At 33.9% G+C, this 20,799-nt stretch overlaps 1 protein-coding gene across 1 annotated transcript in view; it reads right to left on the bottom strand.

Moving 5' to 3' along the window:
* IQCH (IQ motif containing H) overlaps positions 1-20,799 on the bottom strand; it is a 295,121-nt gene that overhangs the window by 263,012 nt on the left and 11,310 nt on the right. Inside the window, exon 3 of the mRNA XM_051980800.1 lies at positions 16,216-16,310. Coding sequence (XP_051836760.1) covers positions 16,216-16,310 — 95 coding nt within the window. The remainder of the gene's footprint in view (positions 1-16,215; positions 16,311-20,799) is intronic.

The raw sequence follows: 20,799 nt of genomic DNA on the forward strand, positions 1-20,799 counted from the left end.
GAATCTAACAATATGTTGTTAACGAGGCACACTGAAATAGAAAGATACACCATGGTAAAATAAGAGGCTAATACAGAATCTATTTTGCTTTAGCTGAAGTTAAAAAAGGAATGGTTAACAATCATGATCTCAAACAAAGCAGAAGAAAAGATAGATCTAATTAAAAGAGATAAACAGAGAAACTATATTTTGCTAAAAAGATACCATGGATATCATAGTTAATATCAATACTTAACATTTATGAACTTAATGGTATAGTGTCCAGATTACTGAAGGAAAACTTAAATTGAGTTATTGGAAGAAACAGTGAGTAAAACTAAAAAAATGAGGGACCTTAATTTAATCCTTTCACATACAGATAAATTTAACCATAAAATAAACAAACAAACAAACAAAAAGAAATTAAGGAAGTTAATACAATTTTAGAAAAGCTAGATGTGATAGTGCTCTGGAGAATATTGAATGGAAATAGAAAAGAGCAACACCTATTTCTTCATTGTATCCCATTCATGAAAACTGATCATGTATTAGAGTATAAAATCCTCAGAAACAAATTCAGAAAAGCAGTATTAAATGTAACCTTTTCAGATGATAATGCAATAAAAATTAAATTCAATAAATGGCCTTTGAAACATAGAATTAAAATTTATTGCATTCTAAATCATCTAATTTTAAAGAAGGAATCAAAGAATAAATCCTTCATTAAGGATAATGATAGCACACCATACCAAAATTTGTGGGATGCAGCCAAAATAGTACTTAGAGAGAAATTTATATCTCCAAACACTTAAGAGAGAGAAAGAATATATCAACAAATTGGACATGCAACTAAAAAACTTAAAAAAAAAACAACAAATTAAAATATCAAAACACCAAAATAGAAATTCTAAAAATCAAAATAGAGATTAATAACATCAAAAGAAAAAAAATGAAGTAGTAAATAAAACTAGAAGTTGGTTTTATGGGGGGGGACAATAAAATAGGTAAGCATTTGCTAATTTAATTTAAAAACAAAAAGAAAACAAAATTATCAGTATCAATAACAAAAAGGGTAAATGCATAATGAAAGAAGATAATATCAAAGTAATTATTGAGAAAGACTTTTTCTAACTCGATGCCAATAAAACTGATAATCTAAATGAATGAATATGAACAAAAATAATGTTTTTTCATTATCTTTTTCTATCATCTTAGCCAATCAGAGAAGTGTAAAGTGGTACCTCAGAGTCTGACATTTACTTATATAAGATTTTGATTTCCATTTTATTCTCCCTCTCTCCCCTCACCCATTCCCAAGATGACAATCAATCTAATATAGATTACATATCAATCTAGTCAGCAATGGATTCCAATTGCATAACATCAGGCCCAGACTTTTTCAACTTGGCACTGGACCCCAAATATAGAAAAAGATTTTTATGCAAAAGAAAACAATTAGCAGAATATAAACCAGATTACAAGATTAGAATCTGATTTCTAAGTAGAAGAAAGATTAGGGACTTTGCAAGTTGGGAGAAGAAGTAAACAGGCAATAATTCTCTGACATCAGAAAAAGAGGTGCCTCATTACCCCAATTATCTTTATTCAATCAAAAGAACAAGGAAATTAACTGATTTACCAGTACTAGGACAATTTTCAGATATGACATATGATTTGCTTGAGATGTATAATTATAAGAAAACTACTTGCCTCAATCTTCAGATCTGACTATTTCTGGTGAGCATAACCCAGGTCTTTAGTTAAGCATTAAGCAAATCTGGTCTTGAAGCAACCGGCAGAAGTGGTCCAGCTTCTTGACCACGGGGGGCTAGGTTCAAACAATTCAATATAGTTTTATTGCAATTCCCATAATTGAATAAAAATTTCCCACAAGACAGAAATTGAACTAGACCCATAATTTAATAAAAAGGGAAGTGAGCTAGATCTAGAATTGAGGCACAAGATGGAATTAAGTGTGGTTCACTCAATTCCTACTTTTGGCAGGACAAGCCAATATAATAAAAATTACAACATTACTTAATTTAATTATTCAATGTCATATCAAACTAACAGAGAATTACTTTATAGAGCTGTATGTACAAAAATATTTATAGCAGCTCTTTTTTGCAGTAGCAAAGAAATGGAAATGGAGAATGCCCATCAACTGGAAAATAGACAAACAAGATAAAGAAGGCCACTTTGAGAAATAATACAGATGATTTCAGAAAAACCTGGAAAAACTTAAATGAACTGGTACAAAGCGAAGCTAACAGGACCAGCAGAACAATGTACACACTAAAAGCCATAGTCTAATGGTAATCAACTGTGAAGAACTTAGCCACTCCTATTGATACAATGATACAGAATAATTCCTTTTTCAATTGTATTTTTAAAAGCTTCTTATTTTCAAAACATATGCATAAATAATTTACAACATTCATCCTTGCAAAACTTTGTGTTCCAAATTTTTCCCTCCCTTCCTTTCCCCCTCCCCAAGATGGCAAGCTATCCAATATATGCTAAACATGTGCAATTTCCTCAATATACCTTCCCACAACCAACATACCAAAGAAAAACTAGATCAAAAAGGAAAAATGTGAAAGAAAACAAACAACAAGCAAACAACAACAATAAAAAAATAAAAAATACTATGTTGTGATCCACACACAGTTTCCACAGTCCTCTCACTGGGTTCAGATGGCTTTCTTCATCACAAAACCACTGATACTGGCCTGAATCACCTTGCTGCTGAAAATAACTATATTGATCCACAAAAATTCCAAAAGACTTAGGATAAAAAATGCGATCTATGTCAAATTAGAGAAATAATAGACTACAAGAACAAATTGAAGAATATTTTTCTCTCTTTATTTTTCTTGCTTCTTCTGCCCCAATATGGCTAACATGAAAATAGGTTTTCATGGCTTTAATGTATAATTTGTATTATATTTCTTGCTTTCTTGATGGGTGGAAGGGAGGTGGGGAGAAGAGAATTTTGAACTGAAATTAAAAATTATAAAAACAATCTAAGACTAGTCTCTGTTGTGCTTCAGCAGAAAGTAGAAAAGGCACAAAAAGAAATAAAGATAGGTAAAACAGCTACATTAGACTAGGTAGACTAAAAAGACAATGCATGCTGGAGTAGACACAATTTTGAGGGTGTTGAGGGATTTCAAGATATTTTAAGGAGAATATAATAAATACTAAGAAAAAAACCATTATTATAGTTAACCAAGAAAATAACAATACTTATTTTTTCTTACACCTACTTTTCCATCTTAACAATATTATTCTAATAATCTTTATAGAATTTCGTAGAAAAAAGTCATCTAAAATATGGTATCTTTTGTGGATATGGTAAAACTAAGCAAGATTCCTTGAAAAATGAAATGATACAGATAACTTTGCTGGATAACCTTAGGATCATTAGGATCAAGGAAGGCATAAAATAAAGAAATATATGTATACCATGTGTGTTTGCTAATAGTAGTCCATTATAGAATTCAAATAGAAAAGGGAATCTCTATAAATGATGAGGTCCTTCAGAGAATACTTTTTGAGGATGACATTGTACTGACTACATCAAGTCTAGGAGCATTGCACAGACTACTTACTAGAGGAATAATCACCTGAAATCATGCTGACCATCCAAATAGGAAAAAAGTGAATGAGTCTACAGAACTGGTTCATTTAGTGCACAAATCTTGGATAGACACTGTAAATGGACAATGAATTGGAACCAATACTGAAAAGGAAGTAGATTGGTTGGTTTGCATTTGGAAAACCGAGGAAAAATTTTAAGGATCCTAAAGCCCTTTAATATCAATAGTCTTCTAGTGATGCTAAATATTTACAAAATACATAGTTTTTGAAGAACTAAAGTTAAATATCTCTCAAAGAACAGTAGAGAAGTACATGATGGGCATGACTAGACTTCAGTGAATCAATTAATAAAGAATTTATTAATCACTTACCATGAGAGAGACACTACTAAGTACTAAGGATACAAAAAAGATTTTTTAAAATTACCTGTTCTCAATAAGTTAATAATCTAAAGAAGGAAACAACATGAAAACAACTATATACAAACAAATTATATGCTGAATAAATTAGAATCTCTAAGGGAAGACACAAAAATTAAGGAAGATGGAGAAAGGCTTCTTTCAGAAGATGGGACTTTCACTGAGACTTGAAGACAATAAAGTGAAGAGGTGGAGATAAAGGAGTGCCTATAACAAGTATCAACAATGCACCAAAACACTGGGGAAAAAACAGTTTTAATATCTTTTTTTGTTTATTTACAATACTGGCTCCTTAAAAGTACTGACTCTCTCAAAAAATCATTTTTCTATTGTGCCCAACCCATCCTTCTGGAGCATCTTTTACATAGTAGACTGAAAGGATTATGGTTTAGTGGAAAAAGTAGTGAAGTTGTCATCAAGTGATCCTGAATCTGAGTCCTAATTCTGATTCTATAGGTAAATCACTTAGCCTATAAGCCCCCGTTACTTCATTTGTAAATGGGAATAATAATACTTGGACTATCTCTTTCAGGGTTGTTATGAAAATAAAAGTCATTTATAAATCTTAAAATGTTATAGACATGTATTATATATGCACATGATTAGCTATTCTTTATGCTAACAACCAAGGCAGATCTAATGTAATAGAATTTGGTGAGTTTTTTTTTCTTTATAAAGTTTGTAAATAAACATAATAACCATCAAGAAAAATACATATTCAGACATATAAAATAAAAAGGCAAAATCTTACATAAAACTCTTAGCATATACCAAAGTTAAATAAATCAGCACAAATAAACAAAAATCTACTTGTTTTATGTTTCCTCCCAAGTTCATTTGAAGGTTTTGCTATCTTTGTCTTTTTTTTAATTAAATAAATACCTATAGTCATTGACCAATCTGTATATCTGTAATTTCTCCTGGTTTTGCTGATTCTGAACTTGCTTCTGGCTCAATTTTTATCTGTTTATTATGCTGAGCCTTAATCCCACAGATTATTTTGCTATGGATATTTTCCTTCTCTCTTCCCATAAGTAAGTCTTTACTAAATACTTCTACAATTCCAATGTCAAGTCATACTATGCTTGAATACAATACTACCCCCTACTTGAATTTCTATATGCTCTGTTGCTTGGTAAAATGTACAGTTTTACAATGGCAAATAATTTTACAAATGGCAAACTATTTACAGTAGAGGTAATATGGTCAAATATTCATAAGGTTGTTTCTCAATAAAATTTCACAATGTGCCAATCTTCTCTTACAAGATACTATCAACAATTTGTAGTTGATACTGATCCATCAATCACCATGACAGTCCATTAGAACCTCACTCCACAATGTGCAAATGCATAATAACTAGAGTATGTTTTCTCCACTAAACAATGGCAAATGTATCTGACACATGGAACTCTCATAATTGAGCTTAAAGGTATCTTCTACACTCACTATTTAGCAGCAACTTCTTTTCCTCTCTCTGCTCTCTATTTTGTTCTTTCTCTTCCTCAGTGCTAGCACAGCAGGGAAGAAATGTCGATTTCTGTGCCACTCTGAAAAGTGCTGGTACAGATGTTATTCACCCTTTTAATGTCAATAAGCAAGCAATGCTTGTTAATAGTACCATAAGCTGATACCATGAGCAGCTAAATAAAGTCTGTGAAAGTTAACACCAACAGAGAAATAAAAACACTTCTATAGCAAATGAGAAAATATTCTAAGAGCCATTTTTTTTAAGTGGAATCATTGGAGATATAATAACTGTATATTCCTACTTGACAAATTGATTTTTAAACCCAACATAAAATCTTTTTGAGAATTTGAAAGAACATTTATTGCAAACATTTTAAAAATATTTTAACTGATATTAACAAATTGATAAAGAAATTTGGGTTATGCCACATAATTAAATAGCAATGCAGTTTTGGACAAATCATCTAATTTATCTAAGTTTTAGTTCCTTCAACTATAAAACAAAAAGGCTGGGCTAAGATTGTTTTCAGAACCAAAATTCTAAGATTTTATGAAAGAGAAATTTGATGAAATCCCAAAAAGTGATCTAACCTCCTTTCAAATATGCAGGCTTAAAAGGAACTAAGCCCCCAAGCCTTCTGTGAAGACTTGGCTGAAGCATTTTTCACATTGCATCTGCCAAAGAGATGTGGTTTTGCCTCTGGGTATCCTTTCCAACTCTCTCTAGCAGGTTGAAACCCCGAAGGGAAAGCTGTTCCAGATACAAGGGACTCTGTCTAAACTATATAGCTCATGAGACATCATCAATGGGTTTACTGACTAGTCAGTCAGAGAACATGATTAACTCAATCAAAGGCACTTACTAAACTAGAATAATATAAATAGTAATGATAAAATATTCCCCCCATTAGCTGGGGCACTCTTTTCCACAAATAAAGACAACAAGTACAAATAAAGGCAGCAAGAATACACTTGTACAGTATTGTACATTTAGGTAGCATATGTGACAGCTCTGATGGTGCAACATCTTGAAGTTCTTTCTTATCTCATGGTGTCCTCATGCTGCTTCATCTAAGTACAGCTCTGTTGGACAACTCATTTGCTTTCCCAGGTCTGCTCCTCCCTGAAGCTCTATTTCTATTTGCCAAAAATGACTCTCAGCTCCACTAGCTGACTTTCAATTCACAGGTAGATTCTGTTCCATTTGGATACTTCAGTGGTGGAAAGCAGGAGTTATTAAAGAAATTCTCTTCTTACTAACTTCTTCTAGAAAGGTCCAAAGAGCCAGCTGTTTCCATTGATTACTCAGAGTGTATTTTGAATACAGCCATTAGATGAATTTGGTTTGCTTGATTATGATAATTTATGATAAGAACTTTTTCCCAGGGTAATGGGGAGAAGAAGGATAGAAAATAGATTTCTGTTAATTATTTAAAAAAAAAAAACAACCAAACCAAGCTACATTAAAATAGAGTTTGGGGGACTGCAGGTATAGAAGGTTATAATTCATTTTCTTAAGGGCACTTTAGTTTGTTGTTGGGTAGTTTTTTAGTTGTGCCCAATTCTTTATGACTCCATTTGGGTTTGTTCATTTTGGCAAAGATACTGAAATGGTTTGCCATTTTCTTCACTAGCTCATTTTACAAATGGGGAAACTGAGGTAAACAGGGTGAAGTGACTTGCCAGGAAGTGTTTGAGGTCATATTCAAATTCAGCAAGATGAATTTTGCTGACTCCAGACCAACTTCTCTAACTCCTGCGCCACTCACCTAACCTGTCCAAAGTAGACTTTCAAATCTAAGTCAGTGCTATTTGTATTATCCTATGCAATCTCATCAGAGCCTCAAGTCAGGGAGTACAGGAGCTCAGAATGACTGTAACCTAAGACATGGGCCATCTTCCTAAATGAGGCTTCCCTTCTTTCTATTCCTCTCCTCCTCACTTTTCATGCCAAGGCAAGAATGTTTCCTTTTCCTTCTGATGGCTAGTGCTGTGTCTCTCATCCACTAGTTAGGCTAGGCTACTGCCTAGAATAGGGATAGGAATGGAACCTGTGGTTTAACTACTAGAGGAAACTACTATTATCAGTAGTAGTCAGCACCTTTTCTATAACCTGTAGTTTTAAAGAGTTGTCCAAAGCATGAGAGGATGAGTGAATTGCCCAGGGTCACATAATCCATGTGAGTTAAAGGCAGGACTTCAGACTCATTGCCAAAGATTAATATCCTAGAAAATCTGTGCTGGGAATGCCAGTCTTTATGACTAGCTGAAAAATTGATGTTCAAACCCTGGAAAGCTGGGCTATTTTTTAAGCTTTCTAGCCTCAAGATGCTACATTTGTTAGAGTTTTCACAAATAGTTCAGGTTAATTTAATGAAGGGACACAATGACTGTTTTCCTACTTCCCAGAAGTATAGATACTGTTGGCAAAATTAAGTTTACTATCTGTAAATAGTATTTCACAATCTTTGAGACATAGTCAGCATATGGACTCCCAAACATGGTATACACATGTCCTCAAAATATGGAATAATTTCAGAAAATATTAGCCACTAAAATTGAAATTAAAAAGAATATACATTAAATAGAAAAGATTAGCTAGATATAAAAGAAGATGGCATTTGAATGGGTTCTTGATGAGATTTAGCATTTCCTAAATCTAGAAAGTAAATTGTCCCTTAATTTTTTTAAATTTTAATTTCATTTTATTTTATTTCAAACTTTACAAATGTCAAATAAAATGAACATTATAAGATGAATTGTAGAATTCAAACTGAATCTCTCTCTGGTACAGCAAATTAGTCAGTTTTTTACCAAAATAAATTAGATAATATTGAGATCTAATCTCAATGTTTAGGAAGAAGATGGGAAAATATGCAAAATATGAGACTAGAGAGGAACTTTTGAAATCATCAGTTCATTCCCCATATTTTATAGTTGTGAGAAGTAAGGGAAGGAAGTAACCTGATAAGGCCAGAAAGATACTAATTGGCAGAACAGGGATTCAAACACAGTTATTTTTCAGATTCTAAATCCTATTCTTTCCACTACAGCAAATTGTCTGTACTGAATACATTTCATTAGCATTTGCACTGATTATGGTAAATGTGAGGATTTATCTGGTGCTTTCTAAGGGGGAGCATCCTTTTTGTTCAGCTTAGTAAAGGCATGTATCAGCCTTGTGGGTCACAGTCTGATGGGCAAGTCTATTCCTATACTAGAAATGGGTAGTTCAGACAATCATAGCATAGGGATACATAGCGATACTGATTGTCCAACCTCCTATATTCGCTTAATGTATTCACCAAATAACATTTTATTTTTTAATCTGGTTATCTGAGTAGATTTTCTTAGTGAGAAAAGACTATGCTGAGCAATTGATTGAAGTAACTGGTCCTCTCAGCAATTATATCACTACCAGTTAAAGAATTGGTATTGTAGTTGATCAATCAGATTGCCTGTTTGGTTTTGGGGAATTAGTTCCCCAGAGCCTCATATCCTCTGGGTAGACTCATAAAATTGAGCTTCTGAACCTTCATAATTGAGAGCCAGATCCTCAGTCTAAGGAGATTTCTGCCCCAGCATATTGTCAGAAGGCTGAGGGTGAGAGAAAGATACTGGTTTCTTCCTAAACTATTTTTCAATTTTTAACAAACTATCTGTTAAAAAATCTTACATAGGCTTCTGGCCAAGATGGTGTAGAGGAGGCACACATCTACTTAGGCTCCATGTTTTCACTCAGAATTTGATTCATGACAAGCCTTGGAATTAATGCTTGACTGAAAAAAAAAACCCACAAATAGTTACCAAGAGAAGATTCCTTGAAATTTGCCAGGAAAGGTCTGTTTTTGCTCGAGGGCAGGGACAGTTAGATCGGGTGCAGGCTGAGGGCAGGCAGCTCACATCCAAGCAGACCCACCAGGGGTGGGGTGTGACCTCAGCTGTCTCTGTGGGGAGAGCTTTGCTACAAGATTGGATACTTTGCCCTGGCAGCAAGCCAGTAGCCCAGAAGAGAAGCTAAAAACACCGGGGGGTGAAGAATACAACCCTGAACAGTTGGAGTCTCTTGGGACCTGGCCACGCCTCCCCCACAGTGTCTCAGCAAGCTCTCAGAGTCTCAGAGCACAGGTGCAGCACAGCCATTGCTGTCCTATTAGTGACTCGCTGCTGCCCCTCACGATCAATAGAGGAAGCTTGGTAACAACATCCAGCCCAAAAAAGAAAGCAGATTCCTTTTGGGTTTTTTCTTTTTTTCTTTGCTAATTTGTCTTTGATTCTTCTCTGACAAAATGAGCAAAAAATTTAAATGGACCTTAACCATAGACAGCTTCTATATGGATAGAGAGCAGACTTTAAACCCTGAGGAGACTAAAAACAGACCATCTCCACGTGAATCCACAAAGGAGGAGATCATCTGGTCCTCAACACAGATGACTCTCATAGAAGAAATTTTAAAAGCTCTCACAAGGGAGCTAGAAGAAAAATGGGAAAAGGAAAGGGAGATTTGGCAAGAGAGTCTGGAGAAGTCATCCCACTCATTTAAAGACAGAGTGGATAAAGAAATCAAATCCTTGAAAAATAGAATTAGTGAACTGGAAACAGAAAATAGCTCTCTAAAAAATAAAATTGGCGAAATGGAAAAAAACTCCATAGAACAAGACAACTCACTCAAAAACTCAATTGGACAATTAGAAAAAGATATTTAAAAAGTGAGTGAAGAAAATACTTCATTGAAAATCAGAATCAAACAAATGGAATTGAATGACACGAGGAGACACCAAGAATCAGTCAAGCAAAACCCCCAAAAATGAAACAATGGGAAAAAATGTCAAATACTTTCTTGGGAAAACAACAGACCTGGAAAATAGATCTAGGAGAGACAATATGAGAATTATTGGACTCCCAGAACAATATGATGAAAAAAAGGGTCTGGACACTATTTTCCAGGAAATTATCAAAGAGACCTGTCCAGAAGTCATAGAAACAGAGGGTAAAATAGACACTGAAAGGGATCCTAAAATCAAAACACCAAGAAATATAGTGGCCAAATGCCAGAAGCCTCAGATGAAGGAAAAAATACTGCAAGAGGCTAGAAAAAAACAATTCAAATATAGAGGAGCCACAATAAGGATTACCCAGGATCTAGCAGAGTCCACTTTAAAAGAGTGAAGGGCCTGGAATATGATATTCTGAAAGACTAAAGAACTCGGTATACAACCAAAAATAACTTACCCAGGCAGAATCTTTTTCCAGGGAAGAAGATGGACATTCAACAAAATAAGCCAATTCCATCTATTTTTGATGGAAAAAACCAGAACTTAACAAAAAGTTTAAATCTACAAATATAGAACTCAAGAGAAACGTAAAAAGGTAAAAAGACATCTTGGGAAATATATTTCTGCTCTAAAGATGTATAAAGAATACATGTATACCTTGTTCTAGAAACTAGAGGTGGAAAGGAAATTGTACCAGAAAAAGGGGGTACTACATCTCATGAAGAGGCAAAGGAAACCTAGTATATCTAAGAGAAAGAATGGAGGGGGATGAATATAGTGTGTATCTTACTGCCATCAGAATTGACTTAAAGAGAAAAATATTAGACATATTCGATTTATGGTGAAACTTCTCCCACCTCATTGAAAAGTGGGAGGGGAAAAGTGAAAAGGGAAGGAGTAAGCTAAGTGGAAGAGGATATAGAAATTGTGAGGGAAAGGGATAAGATAGAGGGAAGAATTCTAAAGTGAGGGGAAAGATACTAAAAAGGGAGGACTTTGAGAAGCAAGTGGTGCTCATAAGTTTAATACTGGGGAGGGAGGTAAGGGGGAAGGAAGGGAGAAAATCATAAACAGGGGTTAACAAGATGGCAAGTAATACAGAATTGGTCATTTTAATCATAAATGTGAATGGGGTAAACTCCCCCATAAAGAGGAAGTGGTTAGCAGAATGGATTAAAAGCCAGAATCCTACAATATGTTGTTTACAGGAAACACACCTGAAGCAAGGAGATACATATAGAGTAAAAATAAAAAACTGGAGCAGAATCTACTATGCTTCAGGTGAAGTTAAAAAAGCAGGGGTAATCATCCTGATCTCAGATCAAACAAAAGCAAAAATTGATCTAATTAAAAGAGATAAGGAAGGGCACTATATCTTGCTAAAGGGTAGCATAGATAATGAAGCAATATCAATATTAAACATCTATGCACCAAGTGGTGTAGCATCTAAATTCTTAAAAGAGAAATTAAGAGAGCTGCAAGAAGAAATAGACACCAAAACTATAATAGTGCGAGATCGCAACTTTGCACTCTCAAAATTAGATAAATAAAACCACAAAATAAATAAGAAAGAAGTCAAAGAGGTAAATAGAATACTAAAAAAGTTAGATATGATAGATCTCTGGAGAAAACTAAATGGAGACAGAAAGGAATACACTTTCTTTTCAGCAGTTTGTGAACCTATACAAAAATTGACCATATATTAGGACATAAAAACCTCAAACTCAAATGCAGTAAGCCAGAAATTGTAAATGCATCCTTTTCAGACAACAATGCAATAAAAATTACATTCAACAAAAAGCCAGAGGAAAGTAGACCAAAAAAAAATTGCAAACTAAATAATCTCATACTAAAGAATGATTGGGTGAAACAGCAAATCATAGACATAATTAATAACTTTACCCAGGAAAATGACAATAATGAGACATTATACCAAAATGTGTGGGAGGCAGCCAAAGTGGTAAGAAGGGGAAATTCATATCTCTAGAGGCCTACTTGCATAAAATTGAGAAAGAGAAGGTCAAGAAATTGGGCTTGCAACTAAAAATGCTAGAAAAGAAACAAATTAAACCCCCCCAGTCAAACACTAAACTTGAAATTCCAAAAATAAAAGGAGAGTTCAATAAAATTGAAAAAAAAACCTATTGAATTAATTAATAAAACTAAAAGTTGGTTCTATGAAAAAACCATCAAAATAGACAAACCCTTAGTAAATATGATTACAAAAAAGAAAGAGGAAAATCAAATTGTTAGTCTTAAAAATGAAAAGGGAGAACTCGCCACTAATGAAGAGGAAGTTAGAGCAATAATTAGGAGTTACTTTGCCCAACTTTATGCCAATAAATTTGACAACTTAAATGAAATGGAAGAATACCTTCAAAAATATAGTTTGTCCAGATTAACAGAGGAAGACATAAATATCCTAAACAGTCCCATTTTAGAAAAAGAAATAGAACAAGCTATTAATCAACTCCCTAAGAAAAAATCCCCAGGACCAGATGGATTTACATGTGAATTCTGCCAAACATTTAAAGAACAATTAACTCCAATGCTATATAAACTATTTGAAAAAATAGGGATTGAAGGAGTCCCACCAAATTCCTTTTATGACACAGACATGGTACTGATATCTAAACCAGGTAGGTTGAAAAGAGAGGAAGAAAATTATAGACCAATCTCCCTAATGAATATTGATGCTAAAATCTTAAATAAAATATTAGCAAAAAGATTACAGAAAATCATCCCCAAAATAATACACCATGACCAAGTAGGATTTATACCAGGAATGCAGGGCTGGTTCAATATTAGGAAAACTATTAGCATAATTGACTATATCAATAACCAAACTAACAAAAACCACATGATCATCTCAATAGATACAGAAAAAGCATTTGATAAAATCCAACATCCATTCCTAATAAAAACACTTGAGAGGATAGGAATAAATGGACTTTTCCTTAAACAGGAGCATATATTTAAAACCATCAGAAAGCATCATATGCAATGGGGAAAAACTGGAACCTTTCCCAATAAGATCTGGAGTAGAGCAAGGTTGCCCATTATCATCATTATTATTCAATATTGTATTAGAAACGCTAGCCTCGGCAATAAGAGCTGAGAAAGAGATGAAAGGAATTAGAGTAGGCAATGAGGAAACCAAACTATCACTCTTTGCAGATGATATGATGGTATACTTAGAGAACTCCAGAGATTCTACTAAAAATCTCTTAGAAATAATTCATAACTTTAGCAAAGTTGCAGGATACAAAATAAATCCCCATAAATCCTCAGCATTTTTATACATCACCAACAAAATCCAACAGCAAGAGATACAAAGAGAAATTCCATTCAAAATAACTGTCGATAGCATAAAATATTTGGGAATCTATCTACCAAAGAGAAGTCAGGAATTATATGAGCAAAATTACAAAAAACTTTCCACACAAATAAAGTCAGATTTAAATAATTGGAACAACATTAAGTGCTCTTGGATAGGTCAAGCGCATATAATAAACATGATGATACTCCCTAAACTAATCTATTTATTTAGTGCTATACCAATCAGACTTCCAAGAAAATATTTTAATGATCTAGAAAAAATAACAACAAAATTCATATGGAAGAATAAAAGATCGAGAATCTCAAGGGAATTAATTTTAAAAAAATCAAATGAAGGTGACCTAGCTGTACCTGATCTAAAACTATATTATAAAGTAGCAGTCACCAAAACCATTTGGTATTGGCTAAGAAATCGATTAGTTGATCAGTGGAATAGGTTAGGTTCACAAGACAAAATAGTCAACTATAGCAATCTAATGTTTGACAAACCCAAAGATCCTAACTTTTGGGATAAGAATTCATTATTCGACAAAAACTGCTGGGATAATTGGAAATTAGTATGGCAGAAATTAGCCATGGACCCACATTTAACTCTGTATACCAAGATAAGATCAAAATGGGTCCATGATTTAGGCATAAAGAACAAGATTACAAATAAATTAGAGGAACATAGGATAGTTTATCTCTCAGACTTGTGGAGGAGGAATAAATTTGTGACCAAAGATGAACTAGAGACCATTATTGATCACAAAATAGAAAATTTTGATATCAAATTAAAAAGCCTTTGTACAAATAAAACTAATGCAAACAAGATTAGAAGGGAAGCAACAAACTGGGAAAACATTTTCACAGTTAAAGGTTCTGATAAAGGCCTCATTTCCAAAATATATAGAGAGAATTGACTCTAATTTATAAGAAATCAAGCCATTCTTCAATTGATAAATGGTCAAAGGATACAAACAGACAATTTTCAGATGATGAAATTGAAACTATTTCCACTCATATGAAAGAGTGTTCCAAATCACTATTGATCAGAGAAATGCAAATTAAGACAACTCTGAGATACCTCTACACACCTGTCAGATTGGCTAAGATGACAGGAAAAAATAATGATGAATGTTGGAGGGGATGGGAATGGGGCACTGATGCATTGTTGGTAAAACTGTGAACGAATCCAACCATTCTGGAGAGCAATCTGGAATTATGCCCCAAAAGTTATCAAACTGTGCATACCCCTTTGATCCAGCAGTGCTACTACTGGGCTTATACCCCAAAGAGATACTAAAGAAGGAAAAGGGACCTGTATGTGCCAAAATGTCTGCGGCAGCCCTGTTTGTAGGGGCTAGAGACTGGAAAATGAATGGATGCCCATCAATTGGAGAATGGTTGGGTAAATTGTGTATATGAATGTTATGGAATATTATTGTTCTGTAAGAAATGACCAGCAGAATGAATACAGACAGGCTTGAAGAGACTTACATGAACTGATGCTAAGTGAAATGAGCAGAACCAGGAGATCATTATATACTTCAACAATGATACTGTATGAGGATGTATTCTGATAGAAGCGGATTTCTTCAACAAAAAGAAGATCTAATTCAGTTCCAATTGATCAATGATGGACAGAAGCAGCTACATCCAAAGAAAGAACACTGGGAAATGAATGCAAACTATTTGCATTTTTGTTTTTCTTCCCGGGTTATTTTTACTTCTGAATCCAATTCTTCTTGTTCAACAAGAGAACTGTTCGGTTCTGCACACATATATTGTATCTAGGATATACTGTGACCTATTTAACATGTATAGGACTGCTGGCCATCTAGGGAAGGGGGTGGAGGGAGGGAGGGGAAAAATCAGAACAGAAGTTGAGTGCAAGGGATAATGTTGTAAAAAATTACCCAGGCATGGGTTCTGTCAATAAAAAGTTATAATTATTTTTAAAAATCTTATATGAAATATATTTCAGTACTTTCTCACCTTGTTTTTAGTTGATTCTAGGTACTTAATCGAGCTTTATAACTCTGAAAGAGTCATAATTTACCATGTACTACATGATTTTCATAGCATCAGTGATATGGAAATGAAAAGGATCTTATAGGCCATCTACTTCAATCCCCTAATTTTATAATCAGAATCCAGTAATTTAGAAATATCCCTCTAGGTCTTCTGGCTCTAATGTCAATACTTTTCCCACTGTCCTTAGATTGTAGCTAATATTAACTGATTGACCTAGAAATAGTGCCATCAGGAACTTGGATTTTGGCTAATTTTGCTAAAAGTTAAATTAGTCAAATATCAAAACATAGCAATCCCCTAAATTACTAAAACCAAATTATCCTCTGAAAATGTGTCATTACTGATATTATTATAAAAATTAGCACAAGTTTTGCCCTAAGTTTCATATGTGTGTATGTAGATATTATGTGCATAGTGGCATTGTGAGCAAAGTTAAGGGAATTTTGCCTTTTACACAACAGGTTAAATTTAATTACTCTGTTTTAAGTAAGTAACTTAATTACTTATCTGCTTCCCAAACAATTTGAGACAGAGATGTCTACTAGAGTGAAAGAAGTTACTTTTTTACAATTAGGTTACATTAGTTTGTAATAGAAAATGTCTTTTTTACTTACTCTTTAGAAGGCTCTTTATCACATATTTTGGCACTTTCAATAGTTGTAGTTAACACACGGTGACTTATAGTACTTAGGTAATTCTCAACATGTACCTGTTATGGAAAAATGAAAATTCTGACTATTAAAGTGGACTTTGAAATACTTGACTCAGTTCATTTACTTTCATTAGGTTAACACTCTGAATCTTGTAATTAAGCCAGAAGACAGGACATGTAATGCTTTTCATTGTGTTTATTACATGCCTAAGGTAATATTAGATGACTCAAGGCCAAATTACTTTAACTACCCCCAAAAGAGCAATAATCAACTAAGAGCTAAGCTTGGTAGTATCTTGCTACACTTCAGAAATGGAATGTATACAAAAATAACTGAATTCACTGGTTCTTTGAATTTACTAGGCAACACAGACATGAAGAAATTCCCTTTTCTTAGAGTAACTCCAATGCAAGCTTTGTGCAGGTATCTGAGGAAAGATTTGGCCCTTAGGTAAGATTTTCTTGATGGCCAACCCAATGTCTCCATCTGTGTCCAGAGCTATAACACTGTAAAGTTAATTTAGTACAATGTATGCATTAGGCTACTAGGACTAAAGCATACCCCACATTTCTCACAGTTAGAAAAGACTCAAGAAGTAGTGTGATCATGAGGATAAAATGGTAGAAGAAAAGTTTGGAGAAAGGTCAGAGTGATGGAAAATAAGACTTCTGGCAGAAAGATGGACATAAAGCAGCTTTCTTTGAAAAAAAGGTCTTCAATGAGTCCCTGTGTCCTTCCCTCATTAAGACAATGTCCCTACTTTCCAGTTTTTCCAAAACAATCCTGATTTTAAGAAAATGTATTTTTAATGAGGTTTCAAAATAAAGAAATGTTCTTTGTCAGACTGTATGTTCCAATTTTTTGTTTGGAAAATGGTGTCATTATATTATTCATAGTGATTGTGTGAAAACTGGGTTCTATTTTGCCCTTGGCACTATGGGTAATTCAGGGGAAGCTTTACTATCTATCTGCTTTGGTTTTCTATTTTAAATTAGTACAATGATTGCTTCCTACCTACTTATTAATAATATTGTTATTATTATATTATGAAAATGGATGAATTGTCAACAGACTATTTAAGCTATTTAGGAATAAAATGAGCATATGAGCATATATTGTTTCATGTCTTTATCTTAGCTGAATCTATTGGAAACTCATCACAGTGTATTGTACAAACTCTATTGGTCAGGACCCTTACAATAATTAATTACTAGGATGGAAAATGTTCATGGTGTGATAGGGATGTAGAACAATGGTCCACAACATTTTTAGAGTTATTAATATGCATTGTGTTTGGATGACTTCATGCCAATTGTCTCAGTATAATGTGGCATATACAGGGTCAGGGATCTGACCTAAGATTTCAGTGATATAAAGAATTTCCAAATGAGGAAATTCTTTTTACTCATATAGGTCAGCACTTTTCCTGCCATTTAGACAAGGGTTCTTAAATTGAGGTTCATGAGCTGATTTTTTAAAAAGTATTTTAATAACTATTTTCCAATATAATTTGTTTTCTTTTAAACCTTATTTATTTTATTTTATTTTTGCATTTGAAAGTGTTATCCTGAAAAGGGGTCCATAGGATTCACCAGTTTGCTAAAAGGATGATATAAAAAAAGTGAAGAATTCCTTTTGGAGGGTTGCCTAGAGCAGTGGTGGTATCAAACTCAAATAGAAATGTTTTAATTGTTCAGTCATGTCCAATTCTTTGTAATCCCATCTTGGGATTTTCTTGGCAAAGATACTGAAATGGCTTTTTGTTTCCTTCTCCAGCTCATTTTACAGATGAGGAAATGATGAAGCAAATAGCATTAAGTGATTTGATCAGGGTTACCTAGCTACTAAGTGTCTGAGGTAGATTTGAACTCATGAACATCTTGATTCCAAACCTACCTAGCTGCTCCAAACAGAAAAAGGGGCCACTAAACTGTATATAAAGACCTCAGATGGTGCAAATTGACTTAAAAAACATAGTAATATTTATGTTTTACTATATTTATTTTGTTAAATATTTTTCAATTACATTTTCATCTGATTGGGTTTCAGTGCATCTACTGCTGGCCACATGTTGACACTTCTTCCCTAAAGCATGGAGATGTTTAAGTGACTTACCTAGAAACAAATAGCCATTATATGTCAAATGTAGCACTGAAATCCAATCTTGATCTGTTACTCCTCACTATCTTTCATGTATGACACTATACTAAAAGATATATATGATATATAATGTTTTGTTATATAATGGGTTATATGTAATAATTACATGTACTAATATATTATGTATAGCATATATTATATATAACACATTATATATTACATGAAAATTCATACACATATGTTGTGTATATATGCATATGCCTTCATTTTTCCATTTTTTTTTTTTTGTACAATTTCATTACATCTGCCTGAGATAAATGGTGAATTTCACAAATGAGGTTTTGCCAGATTCAGGATAGGGAATGTCTTGCTAGCCAGTAGATGGAGCTATGGTGGCATCTCTCCATATTGCTTGTATTGAATGAGAAGTACTCTATGAGGAAGAGTTGGTGTCCTGTGGTTGGCATAGAAAGGATTTCCAGTTCTGATCAAGGCTAGGGGATACATGGTAGAATAAAGAGAAATTTGGGCTAGGCCAGGTGACATCGGAATAGAAATGGATAGGCAAAGGGTGATTAGGCAGATAAGGCTATGTATTACACCAGAAGGTCACACTATCTCACCCACCAGAGTTCTTGGCCCTGATGTCAATCAGAAGAACATATGCAGCCCATAATGCAGCTCCACCTGCACAGAACCTGTATGTGGAAGGGAAATTATTTATACTATGGTGTGTCAGAGTATCACTCACCTGACTGGAAGAATAAGACAGATGGAGACAAAGCAAGAACGAGAATTCTTTTGGTGGTGAGGATAGGGCTGTGAGAAGAGTAGACTCTTCTAGTAGGATATCAAGCTACATAATGTTACCAGATCTTGGATATGGTTAGAATTAGGATGGAGTTTTTTCCCAGATACAAGATAAAATATGTGCAAGATTGCAATAGGGCTAGGTCTGATTCAGGTAGCAACAAAGCAGTTTGAACATAAATGTAATGAAGGCCCTCTGACCAGCTTATACTTCAGCAAAGGACTGGGACAGACAACTTAAGAACAGAGATTTGGACCTGGAACCCCTTATTTTGCAGGTGGAGAAACTGAGGCCAGGGAAATAGATAATATTTTAGGCAAGAACATTTGAGTAGAACACTATGTTTTTAAATTACACAATGTTTCTCCAGTCTTGCAAAACCCAAAAAATTATACTCATAAAAATTAAGAGAACTGAAAGGATTTTAGAGGTTCTTTCTAGTCTAATTCTTTTTATTTTATAGAATAAGACTCTGAAGCTCAGAGGAGATACTTGATTTGCCCAAGGCCAAAAGGTTGAGATTCAAACTCAGTCCCAATTGAAACCTTTTTCTACCATATCAAAATATATGAGATATATTTTATGTATAAATTCTAGATCACAATGTGCATATCACAAAGTCCAAAGGAGAGGAATATAATGTTCACACTTCAGTCACAAGACAGTCTTCTACTTATCTTCATTCCTCATATGAACATTATATAATCAACATACCTACTGTGTCAGCCACTTTGCAAGATGCTGTGAACAATGGGCTTTCTTTTGAAAACCAGAGGTAAATGATATAGTAAACAATTTTGAGAATTGTTTTAACCCAGTTCCCATTTTGACTGATTCAGACCTACAAAACAGTTCTTTGTGAAAAGTGATAGATCTTACGATGCTGTGCCTTTTCTTGGCCTACACTGTCCCCTCATATGCCTTTACCTTGTATATATTACTGCAAAATAACACCTGTAGAAAGGAACCACATATGGAAGGAAGAACAACTCAGTCAAATCCACACTTGAAGCATAGATTTTTTGAGTGAACATGGCACCCCATCATCATATACACTGACCTTAACAATCTCTAGCACCTTTGCACTGCCCAGAAGTTTGGCCAATGCCAAAAAATCTTATCATAAGATTTAGAGTTAGAATAATGTTTTGAAAGAAACTTGTCTTTCATTTTATGGAGGAGAAAAGTGAAATGCAACAAAGTAAAGTAATTTATCCAAGGCTTCATAATTAATGAAAACTTCCATTGCTCCAGAAGTGATAAAGTAATCTACTCCTGCCTATCTTTTCTGGTTTTTTGGCTTTTCCTAGTAAATCACCTCCAACAAAGATCCCAATTTTACTTTTGGATTGTACTATTTATGGCACTGCAGATAAAAGATTTTTTCATAGTAATTAGCCCCAATATCATTCTACTGACCACTAGAAAAAAAATTTGTTTTTAGTAACACAATTCATTCATTTAAATTAGGTCCTTTATATGAATTATGAATTCTATCCCTGAATTTCTACCTTGTTTATTTTTAAATATTACAATCCACTTAGTGACTACTTGGAAGAATTCTTTCCCAGCTAATTTGGAGTACATATTGTGGGCAGCCAAAGTGTTATACAAACAAGAATCTGACTGATCTA

Source organism: Antechinus flavipes, chromosome 2 (genome assembly GCF_016432865.1).
Source record: "Antechinus flavipes isolate AdamAnt ecotype Samford, QLD, Australia chromosome 2, AdamAnt_v2, whole genome shotgun sequence".
Lineage (NCBI taxonomy): Eukaryota > Metazoa > Chordata > Mammalia > Dasyuromorphia > Dasyuridae > Antechinus > Antechinus flavipes.